The sequence below is a fragment of the Psittacula echo genome (assembly GCF_963264785.1).
Source record: "Psittacula echo genome assembly, chromosome: Z".
In the NCBI taxonomy this organism is placed as follows: Eukaryota; Metazoa; Chordata; class Aves; order Psittaciformes; family Psittacidae; genus Psittacula; species Psittacula echo.
The window spans coordinates 84,218,030-84,233,689 of record NC_137742.1 but is presented as its reverse complement, the minus strand read 5'-3'; the positions used below and the strand labels follow the sequence as shown (position 1 = coordinate 84,233,689).

Sequence of the window (15,660 nt, the reverse complement as noted above, 5' to 3'; positions counted from 1 at the left end):
GCCCCACCCCTTGCGCAGCGACGCAGCACCGCGGCTGTCCGTCCCCATCTTCATCCCCATCCTCATTCCCATCTTCATCCCCATCTTCATACCATCTTCATCCTCATCTTCATCCTCATCCTCGTTCTCATCCCCGTCCTTATCCTCATCCCATCCCCATTCCTGTCCCCATCCTCACCCTCATCCCCTCATCATCCCCGTCCTCATCCCCATCCTCGACCCTCTCCTTATCCCCATTTCATCCTCCTCCTAATCCCCATCCTGTCCTTACCCCTATCCACATTCCTGACCCCATCCCCGTCTCCAGCCTCATCTCCATCCTTGTCCCCATCTCCATCCTCATTCCCATCCCCATCCTCATCCCCTCCTCATCCCTATCCCCATCCCTATCCTCAGCCCATCCCTGACCCCACTCCATCCCTGTCCTTGTCCCCATCCCTGGCTCCATACTCCCCCTGACCCTGGCCCTATCCTCATCCCCATCCTCTGTAGGCTCTCTACCCCACCTAGGACCTCCAGCCCCCTTTGACATGCTGGACCCTTGCCCTCCTGGCTCAGTTGTACCCAGCTTTGTCTAGCTCTCCCCAACCTTACAGATGGTGATGTGGCTCGTCCACTTCAACAACACCCACCAGCACCAGGACACACGCTTGTGGCCAGCACATGGGGTGCTGCAGCCTGGGGCTGTCCTGGGGCTGGAAGAAACAGCTCTTGACTAACCCCACTCCCAAAACACCCCCAAGGTGCTGGACACACAAGCCCAGCCAAGAGGAGCTGGTCCGCACTCCTCCATCCTCCAGTTCCATTCATCCACAGATGGACCTGGAGATACTACCCTGTGTAGGCAGGATGTGGGCTGTGGTAGACAGAGAGACTTGTGGACAAGAGAAGACGACAAACTGCTCTTCCCAAAGAAGAGGTCTTTATTAACCACCCAAGTGATGGTGAGGATCTGAGTGATAACGAAAGACAAGATCATGACGAGGAACCTGCGGTGTCAGGCTGGGGGGCTCCCAGTGTGACAGCTGAGCCAGTCCTCACCCTGAGACATGCTGAGGTTTGTGCCCACTAAGAATTCCCCCCTTGGTCCCTCATGGCATCTGCACCAAGGTCTGGACACATCCTGGCTACCGATTGAGGAGGAGGATGCTGTTGGACCTGGTATCTCCCTGCCCGCAGGGCATTCACATCATTCACATCATTGCATGATGGCAACAGGAAGGTGAGGGGCAGAAGACAATGTAGTTTTGGGCATGCTGATGTAAAGTGGGTACCCTGGGTCCCGTCAGCGCCCCATCTCCTGTGCGGGGGAGCCAGTAAGGGGGCCTTCATGGCCTGGGCTTGGCACAGCGCTGGGGTCATCCTGAGCCATGGGCTCAGCACAGCAGCCAGTGCCGGCCAGGGCCTGGGGCTGCTGGCTCAGGGGTCCCGCTGCCACAGGGAGATGTGCTCCTGGGCTGTGATGGGATATCAGAGTCAGTGTCCCCCACACCAGGAAGGACCCAGAGGTCTGAGCAGGGCTGGTAGTGGGGAACGGACCCTGCAGAGCCAGGAGCCTGCACCCATGGGGCTCAGCACCCAGGGAAGGTGCAGGAGGGCTTCCAGCCACTCACTCACTCACCAAACTGGCAGATGTACCGGTTCCGGGTTTTGCAGCGCTGGTCGTTCCAGTTGAAGGCAGCCAACGCTTGCATCTCCACACAGTTCCCAAACCTGTGTCGTCATGGGCACGGGGAGGAGGTGTGTGTGAAGACAGCCACCACGGTGGCACAGTGGTGACACCACACAGAGGTCTGGTGTCCTTCAGGTCCAACAGGAACTTACCCTTGGTTGTCCGGCTGCCCGAAAGCGAAGCTGGTGAAGGAGGATGGCTCACCCACATCCCAGCGGAAGGAAGCCTTAGACGTCTTGTAGGTGAGGCCTGGACAAGCAGGAGGTGGGGTGGCACATACACCAGGACCCTGTGTACCCTGCACCCTGCCCACGGCTGTCACTTACCAATCCAGAAGTTCCCAGTCTCAAAATCGGTGTCTGTCATTCTGTTACCGGTCTCTAAGCGGCTGAGGTAGAAAGCCAGGATGTCCTGAACCTTCTGGTTTCTGATCTGGGCCAACATCGCTCCTTTCTCCTGCAGAGAAGGGAGCGAGTCATTCCCAGACACATGGCCCAGGCAGTGCAGAGGTGCATGGGGAGCTGTGAGCATGAAGGCATTGTTCAGCTGGTGCATCCCAGGAACTCACATGGCACTTGAGTTTGGCTCCGTAATAGGTGTCGGCCTCAGAGGACACCATGAAACAGTCGCCATCTATCTGCACATCACAGGTATGGAAGGGGAACCGAATCTTTGCTGGGGAAAAAGAAGGTGGGTCCCTGTGCCGGTGGCCCCGCCGGAGGACCCATAGCCCCAGTCTGCAGGTCCCAGCCTGCAGATCCCTGCTGCCACCCCGCAGCACAGACTCACTGCCGCACTCGGCGCCGCCGTAGCCCACATCACAGAGGCAGGAGCATTCCTCCTTCCTGAACTTGCCGTGGAGGCACTGCCCGCTGCACCTCACTGCAGGAGAAGAGCTGTGCTAGCTGGAGGGGGCTCAGCAGACCTGCCTGTCCCAGCTGAGCTTGTGCTGCACAGCGGGTACTGCACTGAACTGAGCTGGTGCATGTTTGTGCTGCACAAATGTGTAATTGTGCGCATCGAGCAGACCATGACTGCTGCACTGGCCACAAAATCCCAGACTGGTTTGGGTTGGAAGGGACCTTAAAGCTCATCCAGTTCCAACCCCCTACCACAGGCAGGGACACCTTCCACTAGAGCAGGTTGCTCCAAGCCCCGTCCAACCTGGCCTTGAACACTGCCAGGGATGGGGCAGCCACAGCTTCTCTGGGCTACCTGTGCCAGGGCCTCACCACCCTCACAGGGAAGAACTTTTTCCAGATACCTCATCTCCATCTCCTCTCTGTCAGGTTAAAGCCATTCCCCCTTGTCCTGTCCCTACAGGCTCTTGTCCAAAGCCCCTCTCCAGGTTTCTTGTAGCCCCTTTAGGCACTGGAGCTGCTCTGAGGTCTCCCCTTAAGGAGCCTTCTCTTCTCCAGGCTGAACCAGCCCAGCTCTCTCAGCCTGTCTCCAGAGCAGAGCTGCTCCAGCCCTCGGATCATGCCCATGCCCTGCACTGACATTGCACATGTATGCACTGCACCCACCCTGTGCACACATGCTCTGCACTGGCCATGCACATGTGTCTCTAAGGCGAGGGAAGGCAGGAATTGTGCAGGCGTCCCTCTCACCTTGGCAGTACCTGCCCGTGTATCCCGGGGGACAGGCGCACTGGCAGCTGCTCATGTCAAGGCGCCCATTGTTCCTGCAGCTCATGCGACAGGGGTTCCTGGGCACCTCTGGGCACGCCACAGACATGGGTATCAAGGGCTGTGGCGTCCCTGGAGGGCACGCAGGGGCTGGGGGGTGGGACCGGCCTCGAGTTCTCACCACAGAGCCCGCCGCTGTGGTCCCAGGACTTGAAGCATCCAGAGAGGCCGGCGGTGCAGAGGGAGCACCAGGGGCCCTGCTTGTAGGGCAGGACGGGCGTCCCCGACACCTCCCAGTTGCCCCTGTACCCGCAGGCAGCTGGAGCCCCACAAACAGAGACAAGCCACGCCCCTTTCCGGGCTAAACCACGCCCACAACCCACCAAGACACGCCCCCCGGGCGCATACTGACCAGCGCACCAAGCCACGCCCCTTTCGGGCGAGGACCACGCCCACTCCCTAAAACCCCACGCCCACTCCATCAACTGATACCTCTTTATGGCAAAAGACCACGCCTACAGCCCAACAAGCTCCGCCCACATTGCCATGCAGCACCCACCTCCAGCGCAAGGCCGCGCCCCCACCCATCACCACGCATCCTCATTGGCCAGCCCACCCATCCACCCGACACACCCCCTCGGAGGCCCCGCCCCCAGTAGCGCCATTACACCGCATTCCACCCCGACCAGCCCTCCCCACTGACGACCAGGCCGCGTCCGCAGTTCCGCGTACGTCGCCCCCCTTCCCGCTCTCAGCGCTTACCCTGGGGAGTAGGCGCAGGCGAAGGCCTCGCTGGGGCCGTGCCCGCCGGAACAGAGGCACCGGCCGCAGCCCAGCCGCCCCGCCGTTGCCCACACCAGCTACAGGAGAGGGGTGTCACCCCGGTCCAGGGGACTCCGGACCCCCCCCAGATTCCCGTTCCCACCTGGGTGTAATGGTGGCAGGTGGCATTGCGAGCGCAGCGCCCCGTTGCGTAGTCGTAGCGTCGGCCCTCGGCGAACCAGCGCTCCAACACGGCCCCGAAGCCCCCGGTAGCCACCGGCAGCAGCGCCTCGCTCCAGCCCAGCTGCGGCGCCGGCGGTGGAGCTGGGCCTTGCAGGCAGCTGGCTGCCCGCTCCCCTGCCAGCCGGGCCAGCTCCTCGTCCCACACCTGCAGGGGAGAGCGTGAGCCACTGAGATCCCCGGGGACAGCCCTGGTGTGGGGGAAGCTGCGGGACAGCCCAGGAGGTGTTTGGGGACCACCAATGGGTGATGCTGGGGATCACTGAGGGACATCAGGAGGTTGAACATGGGGGATGCTGCAACGGGACTCCAGGGGACCAGCCCTGCCCTTGGTATATGCAGGCATGGGGTGACTGGGAAGCATCAAGGACCATCGTGAGACACGGAGAACACAGCCGTGCCCCTGGTGTATGTAGATGTGAAATGACTAGGGGACACTGAGGGCCATTATGGGACATGGGGAACCCTATAGGGACCCCAAGGGACCGGCTCTGTCTTTGGTGTGCACCAGATCTGACAGTACCAGGGGCCAGCCCCATGCTGGCCAGCTCTTCTGCTCTGTTAGCTTGTTAATGAACTACTGCATAGCACCCATGGGCTGCTCCCCTCCCTGGGCATGCAGTGGGAGGTGGATGGCGATATCCGAGGGGGAGACACACGCCTGCGAGGGGGCTCACCAGCTTTTGCATGTTGGCAGCCGGGGGCTGCACATTGCTCCTCAGCTTGTTGTGCAGCGAGAGCACCAGGAAAGTCTCCTTCATGCTAAGAGCTGGGAGGAGGGACAGCAGGGGCTGGGACTGAGGCACTGTGTGGTGCAAGTGCCTTCCTTGTATCCTCTGGCGTGCCCAATGGCTGCTTCCAAGGCCCCCTGAAGGATCCGGCCATTGGCCGCAGCCAGGGATACGGGAAAGGCACCCGAGTCTCCATGGAGACTCAACGAGAGAGAAGAAAGCACTTTTGGGCTGGGAGCACAAAAGGGGCAGGGGCCAAGGGGGTCCAGCCTGCTGAGCCCGTCTCACGTGGGTGGGCTGAGTCTGTCAGGAATGTACCCAGTTCCCACCATCCCCCTCTGTCCTACCAGACCCAGACTCCACCAAGCTACACCCATCACTAGCCCCCATCGCCAGCCCCCATCACCAGCCCCATGCTCCCCCAGCCCCATCCCAGCCTCCCAGCCCCATCCCATCACCAGCCCCATGCCCCCCACTTCCAGCCCCATCCCATTCCAGCCCCCATCACCCACCAAGACCTCTGTTGCCACCCCAGGGTGCCTGTTACCCACCTGGCTCCCTGCCTGCCTGGCCTGGTTTAGGGGACAGTGCTCAGAGTGCACCCCTAAACCTGCCATCCCCAACCTCTCTTCCCGATTACCTCCAGGAGCCAATGCAGACAACTCCAGAGCATCCGACCATGTCTCACCCATCCTCCATGCCAGGAGGCTGCAAACCAGCAGCACCAAGAACTTCATGAGGGTGCCTGGGCTGGGGGAAACCAGACCCCACAGCTCCACAAGGAGGATCTGGGAGAGACGAGCCACCCTGCAGTGGCCTTGGTGTTGGGTTGAGCTCAGCTGCGAGGTCCTGTGCGCTCCTGCGTACTTGTGTGTGTGTCTGGTTGCAGGATTTGATCCTATTCAGGACTCAGGCACCACTGGTCAGCTCAAACAAAAGCTTGACGGGTGAGTAATAGCTCTGTCAAAACAGTTGCTCGCTGATGCAAATGCAGCAGACAGCTCCCAGGGCCTGGGCTGCAGCACTGCTGGGATGTCCTGCACCGAGGTCAGAAACTTTGCTCTGCCCCAGCCCCACTGCCAAGCCAGAGTTGGGATGGGAAGACAAGTGGGGGCTGGGATCCCAAGCAGCACCACTCTGGGGTGCTGGGAGAGTGGATGCCAAGGGGCTGAGAATAGCTCAGGGACCCTGCTGCCAGCCTTTCTTCTGCCCCATGAATTAAACATGCTGGGAGGTAACACACACTGCTGCGGCAGGAAGCCAAATACCGGCTCTGGAGAGCTGGGCAGCGCAGATATAGGCTGGGAGGATGCGATGGCTGGGGGCCGGCAGCAGGAGAGGTGCTGGGTTCAGGGGGGCACATGTCTCATCAGCACTGGAGATTAGGCAAGGGTAGCGGAACCCACATTACCTGGAGGGCTCGTTTGCTGTATATGGCTGTACCCCAGGGCAGGGATCCCAGCACCCATGATGGATGCTGCCATTGCATGAGGCAGATGTGTGGGCTTCAGACACCCCTGCGGGGGTAGTTAGGGGACAGGTTTATGCTCCTATGGGAGGGACATGGAGCATCCCACAACCTGCTATTGGAGGTAAGCTGGATGTCAGCAGAAGACAAGTTATCTCACTCTGTTCAAGCTAAGCTTAAACCTAACCTTAGACTGAACCCTGACCCTCATGCTAATAACAATACTAAACTTCAACCAAATGTTCTCTACATCTAGACCTGAATATTTTCCACTGGTCCTAACCCTAACCTTAAACCTAACCCTAACACCAAACCTGACCTTAACCCTAAAAGTGAGTCTAATGCTAACCCTAACCCCAGTCCTAACCCTAATGCTAAATTCAACCCTAACCCTAAATATAACCCCAACCCTAGCTTTAACCCTAACCCTAATTGTAATCCTAACCCTAGCCCCAACCCTAACCCTAATGCTGACCCTCACATTAACCCTGACCCTAATGTTAATGCTGACTGTAATGCCAACCTGCACCCCAACTCTATGCTGCAGCAGAGCACTGGTGTCTCCTTCTAAGCTCCAGCCATGGCTGAGCTCAGCAAAACCGTGCTGGAACCGGCGAGTCCTTGGTTCTGCTCAGCTGCCGTCCTCAGCATCCCCAGCCCCACTGGAGAGCCAGACCCCACCACTGATCCCAAATCCATCCCTTCTTCCAGAGATTTTCCCACGCTTAGCAAATGCTCAGGATTAGCCTCCTCCTGCAGCCCTGCATGCAGGCACTCCTGGAGCCGTGGCTGGCCGTGAGGTGAGCCCGGCACCACCGGCACAGCAGCAAGTGCCATGACAGCCACTGCCTGGCCCCAGCGTCTGCTAGCCCTGTGACATGAAAGGCCCCAAAGCCTCTGATGTGTGGAGAGGGAAGGGAAGGAAGAGGCTGGTGCCAGTGCCAAAGGGAAACTTTCATGCGACTTGGCCTTGGCCAGGGGAAAAACCAACAAACACCCAGGCATGCGCCGAGGATAAATCCCAGCGAGCACAAGAGCGTGGCAGAGCCACACTGATGGCACCTCATCTCATCCAGCCCCAGCATGATGCTCCTCGTCCTGCTGCCAGCCTGGCTGGCCGTGGGCATCCTGCAGCTGCCCCTTGGCAGTGCCCAAGTAAGGACCTTCCTGCCCCCTCCAGCTCCCTTGCAGGCTGGGGGCTTCTCAGCACCCACCTCTGACACCACAGCGCCCTGTCACCACCCAGGGTGAAGGGTACGGCATGGCCACGGCGCCCATGGGGCTGCCCAGGGCTGGGAGGGATGGTCGTGGGGCTTTTCGTCTGCTGCAGCAAGATGATGCTAAACCCACCCAGAGCTTCTGAGCTGCTGCTCAGCACTCAAGTGCTGAGACAGTGTCTGAGGCTGGAGCAGACACAGGGACAGGGGCATACCCTGCACTGGGATGGGGAGAAAGGGGCTCTGCATCTAAACAAACCCTGAAGATGCTGTTGCTTGGGAGGGTACCCCCACACTGTGACAGGGTGGTGGTAGCACCCAGTGATGGGGATGTCCTTGTGTCCCTCCAGGAGTGCCTGAGCCAGCAGCGGGCACTTAGTGCGGTGCAGCAGATGCAGAGGCTGCCGGCAGCACAGGAGGCTGCCCAACTGTGCGGGACACGCAGCCTCCGGCAACAGCTCCTTGTCCTCCAGAGCCGTCTCCAGAGACCAGCCACCAAATGTAATGGTAACCCCAGCCTGGACACTGCAAGGGGGGTGATGTCCCCAAGGCACCAGCTCTGACCCCCGTGTCCCCAGCAAGCAGCCTGGGCAAAGGACCCCAGCTCCTCACTGGGGATGGGGTCAGCTCCAGCTTGGCAATGTCCATCCTCCCCCGCATCTGTCTGTTTGCAGAGACCTGTCCACAGCCAGTGGTGCCCCTGAATGGACGGGTGCTGGGCCAGAGTGTGCAAATGGGCCACAACGTTCACTTTGTCTGTGATGCTAGTTTCCGGCTGGTGGGCTCTGAGACACGCATGTGCCGACAGGACCGCACATGGAGCAGCACCCAGCCCTCCTGCAAAGGTGAAGTTGAGTGGGGTCAGGGTGCCACGGGCTTAGCCTTGCCTGGGGGCTCCTCTGTCACCCCAAGCCATGGGGTCCTATTGTTCTGCTCACTGGCTGCAGGGAAAGCAGCCCAAAGGCTGCAGCAATGAGCAGCAGGATGGAGCGAGGATGAGCTTCTCCAGCTGGTGTTCATGAGTTCCTTATCTCTAGGTATTGATGACTGCTCCAGCAACCCGTGTGCCAACAGTGGGACCTGTGTGGATGGCAATCAGAGCTACACGTGCCTCTGCCCTCGGAGCTGGTCAGGCCCCAGCTGCCAGAGCCCCATCTGCTCCTGTAGGTGCCCAGGTTTGGGCTGCGGAGAATGAGGATGCTCATGGGGACCATGCTGCGCCCATCTCCCCCTTCCCGGGCAGCCCCCTGGGACCTCAGTCCCCAGCATCTCCCCATGCCCCATGCCCAGCAGTGACACCTGTTTCCACTGCAGACTGGGTGACACTGAGCAACAGCTCCTTCAGTCGCCAGCCCCTCTGTACAGAAGGCCACCCAGGCTCCCGGCTCTGCAGCTGTGACCCTGGCTTCCAGATGCAAAACAGCAGCATGTGCCATGGTAAAACAGGGACAAGGATGGTGGGGAGGTGGGAAAACCAAGGCTTGGCCATAGTGAGACTCCACTCTGAACCCTTCCAGACATGGATGAGTGCCAGCTCTTCCAGTCCATTCCCCAGACCCGGCTTTGCCTCCATGAGTGCCTCAACCTCCCCGGCTCCTACCGCTGCCTCTGCCCACCTGGTTACCTCCTCCATTCCGACCGCAATGCCTGAAGGGTTAGAGTGGTGGGAGCAGGGCAGGGAGCATCCCATGGGACCATGAGGACAGCCCCGCTCACCCCATGTCACCATTGCAGATGTGAATGAGTGCATCGGGAAGCAGCACAACTGCACTCAGGGTGACGTCTGCATCAACACCTTCGGGGGCCACCGCTGCGTGCGCCCCAAGTGCCCCCCTGCATGCCACAACACCAGCTATGTCAAGACTTCTGCCTTGTGAGTACTGTGTGTGGCTTGGGCTGCGTCATCACCCTTGGTGATGGGTCCTGTGGTCCAGGGGACCATATTGTGTGGCAAATTGCCTAGGTGTGGTTGGCATGCTCCCCATTGGTGGCTGGGGTTGAAGATAGGAGCACTCCAATGCATGGTAGCTTTATCCAACGTCCTGTCCCCCAGAGCCCCAGCCTGCACATGCTGCCATGCTACACATCCATGCAGTGCTGTCAGCTGTCATTCAGCAGGCAACAAGCCGCTGGCCCCATTCTTGAGGCTGAATTGCTTTGTGGCTGAGCACAAGCCACCCAATCAGAGGAGCATCCTTGCTCCTGCTCATAGAATCAGAGAATAGTTTGGGTTGGAAGGGACCTTCAAAGGGCATCTAGTCCAACCCACTGCAATGAGCAGGGACATCCTGCGCATCTGAGCCTGGCTCCATCCCTGGCCTCCAGCTGGGACTGTGGTACCCCTAGTCCCAGCCTCAGAGTGTGACCCAGAGCTGAATTCCTGCAAGGCATGGCATTTGCCTGGTAGAGGCAGCGTGAGACAGAGATCCAATGCTGAGCACACTTAGATGTGGCTGTCTTGGGTTGCTCTGCCCAGCTTGTGGCATGAGATAGGTTAATTGGCAAGGATGCAGGCAGCTCCCTGAGAGCCAAAGCATGGCACTGAGCAGCAGTTCCCCTTCTCTCCTGGCAGCCAGTGCGACAGGAACCCATGCCCCATGGAGAGCCGAGCCGGCCACCTGGCCCCCACCTCCATCTCCTTCCACTACCTGCCGCTCCAGGCCAACCACACTGTACCCCACGTGCTCTTCAAGATGACCACCACCTGCTTCATGGGTGACAGCCTGTGCTTTGCCATCATTGGTGGCCAGGGCCAGGGTGTCTTTGCTGTGAGGCGCTCTGGCCGGCAGGCAGGAGAGCTGGTGATCCCCAGCTCCGTGGTGGGACCAGCCACACTGGAGGTGGAGCTGGAGATGAGCGAGTTCTCCCGCAAGGCCCTCCTGGGCAAGCACGTCTTCAAGGTCACAGCCTTTGTGTCCCCATATGAGTTTTGACCTCATTTGGAGGCAGGTGTGGGGCCAAGCCAGGGTCTCTCCCAGGAAGTGATGAAGTGGGTTCAGCTCAGTTTTCCCAGTTCTTGTCCCATTAGAGACATTCTTCTCTTGTAATGCTTGCTCAAGGCTGGTAGGGCAAAGCCACCACAGCAGAAACCTGCCACAGAGGCTACAAGGAAAGCTCTGTGGGTAATGGGGAACCACTCTGGGAGTGCCTGCCTCTGCCAGCACCCCTGGCACACCAGGGGGCTTGGCAGAGAGAGCTGGCAGCAAGTGGCGTGGTCCAGCTCCTTGTATCCTCTATTAAAGTGTCTTTAGGAAGGGTGTCCTCCTTGCTCTGCTTGCTGCATGGGAGCAGCCCCATGCTCCTGGTGCAAGGCTCCTGGGGACAGCTGGGGTCATGGTCACAGCAGGGTGCCCTTGCAGAGCTTGGGGTGCCAGTATCATAGGGTCAAGCAGTGTTCATGTTCCTCCCAGCACCAGTGTTGTTGGGGGCCACATTGAAGATCCCCCCAGTGCAGGACTGAGAGATGGGTTGCACATGCTGCCCTGCATGTCCTGCACAGCCAAGGTTCATCACCAGCGCCTTTGGCAGGTACCAGGAAAGCACAGTGGGATGCCCTGACTCCAGGCAAGGAGGGGATGGCGACTAGGGGACACGCTTCCTTTGGGCCATGCTTCCCTGTGGCTAGGAGACTTGCCTCTGCAACAGCTCCAACAGGAGCTGACCATATGGGCAATTAAAGCTGCAGCCCTGCAGCTCACTGAGCACTTGAGCTGCTCCCCTGCTCCTGACTAAGGGCAGGTTGGGCAGCAAGGACACAAGAGGTGCAGCCCCCCACACTCCATGGGCACCCCCTGCCATACCAGCATGGCCAGACCAATGCACAGGGAGAGCCTCCAGCAGCTGGAGATTGAAAAAGGCGATGAGGGCCTTTGGGGACAGCAAGTGAAGGACATGCTGCCCTTAGGACACTCTTCCCTCCGCACACAGAAATCTGAAATCTGAAATGCCTTCTGAAATAAGTGTCCAGCTGGCCCCTCTCACAAAGCAGCTGCTGTGCACAAACAGCAGGAGGCTCATAAAGACGTCCTTATGTACCCACGGCGGCACTGCCACCAGCTCTGCTAGCCAGTGCCTGGGATTGGCACCGCTGCTTTGCTGCAGGAGAGGCTTGCAGTGCTGGCCTGTGCCAGCTGAGGACTGAGCCCGAATGCAGAGTAGAGAACTCCAAGGATAAATATATATTCCTGCACAAGGTGTCCCAGCCAAACTGGGCACCCCAAAGGTGGTTTTGCACAGGTTTCCTGTACCCATCAAACCTTCAGGTACAAGACAACTTGGCTAATTGCAGTCACTCACATTACTGGTACTAATCACAGTACAACTTTGCAAAGAAGTGATATTTTTCCAGCAATCCTGCTGCTTTCTTGTTGATCCAGATGTCCCTGGAGTTTTGCTGGGGTTACTGTGATGCCAGATGATGCTGGGAGGGTTTTGAAGCTGTGTCAGAGTGGTTGGGATGCTGGTATTTTATTGGCTGACCTAGGGTACCCTTTATCCTTCATGGACCACTTCCATGAAGCAAAGTCCTTATTTCCAGGGCCAGGCTGTGCTTTCATTTGTTTTACTTAAGAATGAACAGTAACAGAGTCTCCAGTAAAATTCCACTACCTTGTTACACTGCACTGTATAATCTGAATATATGTATTAACTATAAAGACTGGTTGAAATAATAGTTAGGGAAGGGAATTTCCCTAGCAGCTTCCAGGGAGTGGGATGGCTGGCTCCAGCTCACAGCCAGCTGCCAGTCCTTCCACTGCCTGCTCCCAGAACCTCCCAGACCCAGCCACCTGCAAAGTCACAGAATCCCAGACTGATTTGGGTTGGAAGGGACCTCAAAGCTCATCCAGTTCCAACCCCTGCCACAGGCAGGGACACCTTCCACTAGAGCAGGTTGCTCCAAGCCCCGTCCAACCTGGCCTTGAACACTGCCAGGAATGGGGCAGCCACAGCTTCTCTGGGCTACCTGTGCCAGGGCCTCACCACTCTCACAGGGAAGAACTTCTGCCTAAGATCTCATCTCCATCTCCTCTCTGTCAGGTTAAAGCCATTCCCCCTTGTCCTGTCCCTACAGGCCCTTGTCCAAAGCCCCTCTCCAGGTTTCTTGCAGCCCCTTTAGGCACTGGAGCTGACCTAAGGTCTCCCCTTAAGGAGCCTTCTCTTCTCCAGGCTGAACCAGCCCAGCTCTCTCAGCCTGTCTCCAGAGCAGAGCTGCTCCAGCCCTCGCAGCGTCTCCATGGCCTCCTCTGAACTCGCTCCAACAGCTCCACCTGCAAAATCTTGGGTGTTTTCATAAAAACACAGCCAGCATCGTCAGCAACACTTCACAGCTGGCTTTGGGGTGAAACACAGGCACCCTCTGCTTCTCCCAAGGGGTCCCTCAGGCCTTCCTAATTCCCAGAAGGATTCGCCACCTCCCTCAGGGGTGAATGGTTGGGATGGAGGCATGGTGGAAAAGCCCTTTCGCATGTAAAACCCCTGCCTGTCCCCCAAGCAACACATCTCTCCACAGAAGGCTGGGGTGTGCAGTGGCCAGGTATTCCCCGGATGTGGTGGCCAGGCCTACTCTGGATGTGGGTCCCTCGCTGCGCTCTCAGGCCCCCGGTATCAGAGCCTGCGGGCGCAGCGAGGAATCCAGACCCAGGTTTCCAGGGGGCTAGGTCTCGCTTCTCCCGCCCTCACTCCTTGGAGCAGTCCGATCGCGCCACAAGGTTTTTGTTCCCTTCGCCAGCCCGTAGCCCACTCGTTTCCACAGCGACGGGCTCAGCGTTTAAGCCGCGCGAAGGTTCCGGTGGCTGTCGGGCTGGGTTCAGCCGGGGGCCCCGCTGCCCGCCTTGGGCATGAGGCGGGTACGGGGCCGCTCTCAACCGCCTCCGCGGGGAGAAGGTGAGGAGAGGGCGGTGGCGGAGCAGCGTGGGGGTTTATTGGGACCTTCCTGGAGCAGCTGCCCGGGGCACGGCCCGATCGGTTTTCAAGCTCTCTCTTCCTGCCGGAGTCTGAATATAGGAAGGCTTGAACCTGATAACTCCCGTGTGATTTATAGCGAAATAGTTAACTTGCATAGTTACCAACTGTGTTACCTGTCCTGAGGGTGACTCAGTGTGCTGTTTCTGTGCTCGGTCTTTTGCATATCTGGGTAGAACAGCGTGTCACTGCATAGGGCAGCCCACCGGGAACGGGAGATGCTGCATGCTGAAATCTCCTCACACGTAGGTTTCCTTTTCATCAGTTTTGGTGGATAATCAATGCACCAGCAACAAGAGAAGTCACTGACAGACAAGAGGAACTTTGCGTCTGAAGGGGGACGGCAGCCTTACGTGCAGCTTGTTTTCTTCAGGAGAGTCTCTTGGCAGAGACATGGCTGTGGGATGGTTGCAGCCTTAGGGATGGTTCATGCAGAAGGTGGTTTATGCTCACTTTAGTGTAAACAAAATCCTGTCAAATTGTACCCAAGTTCTTCGCATTAAATGTTAAAACCACCTGGTGTTATAAACCAGCAAAATCTTGCAGCAAAACAGGGATTCCAGGCTTGGTGTGAGCCTGGAATGGAGACATCTTCTTTGTAGGAAGGAGAATTTCTTCAAATAACCTGACTGGGTTTTGTAACAGGTAGATCAAAGTGATGTACCAGCAAGTTTTGAGCGACCTGGTGAGAAAAATATCACCTGATTAGTAATTATTTCTCGTAATTGATGAACTAGTTGCTGTGTAACAGTTTAAACTATAAGTGCAGGCCGATATTGCTAATTTTTTCAATGGCTGAAGTTAGGGATTACTTTGTTTTCCAGCCTGCTTGTTGATAAGACTGTGCTGATGTGTATAAATTGCTTTCTTTTTGTCTTGCATTCAACTGTAACAGTTATCTTTCTCCTTCCCAGCAGCTGGTGCATTGCTGTGTTTGGGCTTTAGTCCAAGAACAATGCTGGTAACACACCGATGTTTTAGTTGTTGCTCAGTAGCACTTACCCCATTTAAGGACTTTTCAGTCTCATGATCTGCCAGGAAAGAGGAGCATGGGAAATCAGGAGGAAGCAGAGACAGGACATCTCACCCAAACTAGCCAAAAGGGTATTCTGTACCATAGTATGTCATGCCCACAATGTAAACTGGAAGGGACCAGTCACTGCTCAGGTTGGGCTGGGTGGTGAGCAATTGCATTGTGCATCATTTGTGTTTATTGTTTGGTTTTGGGTTTTTTTTCCTTTTTACTTTTATATTCTCTCCCCTTGTTATTTCCCTCATCATTATCATTATTATTAGTAATAGTTTTGTATTATACTTTAGTTATTTGGCTGTTCTTATCTTAACCCGTGGGATTTACATTCTTTCTATTCTCCTCCCCATCCTGGCCGGGGTGTGAGTGAGCGGCTGGTGGTGCTGAGTTACTGGCAGGGTTTAAACCACAACACTTTTATATTCTTGCCCACTACTTCTCTACCGGTTGACCCCCAAAGACATTTCCAGCCCTTTGGTTAGCAGTGACGCAGGTTCATTGGTGTACCAAGATCAGAGTAATTCTGCTCTTTCAGCGTGTTGGCATGCTTGCTGTTTTCCAGCCCTTTGGAAAGAAAAGGAGCTTCCTTTTCTTTCAGCAAGCTTGTGTGCAAATTAATCGGACTAACTGAAGTTGCTTACCCCTGTTAGATGTTAATTTAGTGTCCTCTCTAGCTACTGAAGAACAGTAAGTGTGGTGCAGAGGTACTTCATGTCAGCTCAGGCCCAGCAGAGCTTCTTGGTGCTAGATTTGCAATCCTACCCCTGACCTGCTGCCTGTATTGTACTCCGTAGCATGTGCTGCACCCATGAAGCAGGGCAGGCCAACTCTCTGTTGATAAAAGCTCATCCTGGCTCTGTGGCAAGTGAAAAGCAGCGACTAATAATCCAACACAAACTGAAAAAAAAAGGAGAAACCGCTTCTGAGCTTGTAGCTGTTATGCAAACAGGA

General features: G+C 57.1%; 2 protein-coding genes across 2 annotated transcripts; one reads left to right on the top strand and one right to left on the bottom strand.

Moving 5' to 3' along the window:
• Positions 1 to 1,014: 1,014 nt before the first annotated feature.
• On the bottom strand, positions 1,015 to 5,770 carry LOC308232351 (C-type lectin domain family 18 member A-like; the record flags this gene model as incomplete). Its single annotated transcript, XM_080638443.1, has 12 exons — positions 1,015 to 1,457; positions 1,622 to 1,713; positions 1,825 to 1,921; positions 1,999 to 2,128; positions 2,241 to 2,347; positions 2,462 to 2,554; positions 3,283 to 3,390; positions 3,482 to 3,603; positions 4,063 to 4,160; positions 4,226 to 4,450; positions 4,980 to 5,071; positions 5,674 to 5,770. 12 exons carry the CDS (start codon positions 5,768 to 5,770, stop codon positions 1,420 to 1,422), a joined length of 1,299 nt encoding a protein of 432 aa, XP_080494569.1. The 3' UTR covers positions 1,015 to 1,419.
• Positions 5,771 to 7,584: 1,814 nt separating this feature from the next.
• Positions 7,585 to 10,651, top strand: LOC308232294 (fibulin-7-like; the record flags this gene model as incomplete). The annotated part of the gene is given in 9 exon segments (XM_080638369.1): positions 7,585 to 7,656; positions 8,069 to 8,225; positions 8,393 to 8,563; positions 8,756 to 8,881; positions 9,033 to 9,155; positions 9,236 to 9,364; positions 9,367 to 9,372; positions 9,453 to 9,591; positions 10,291 to 10,651. Coding segments are annotated over 9 exon segments (1,284 nt in total).
• Positions 10,652 to 15,660: the final 5,009 nt, after the last annotated feature.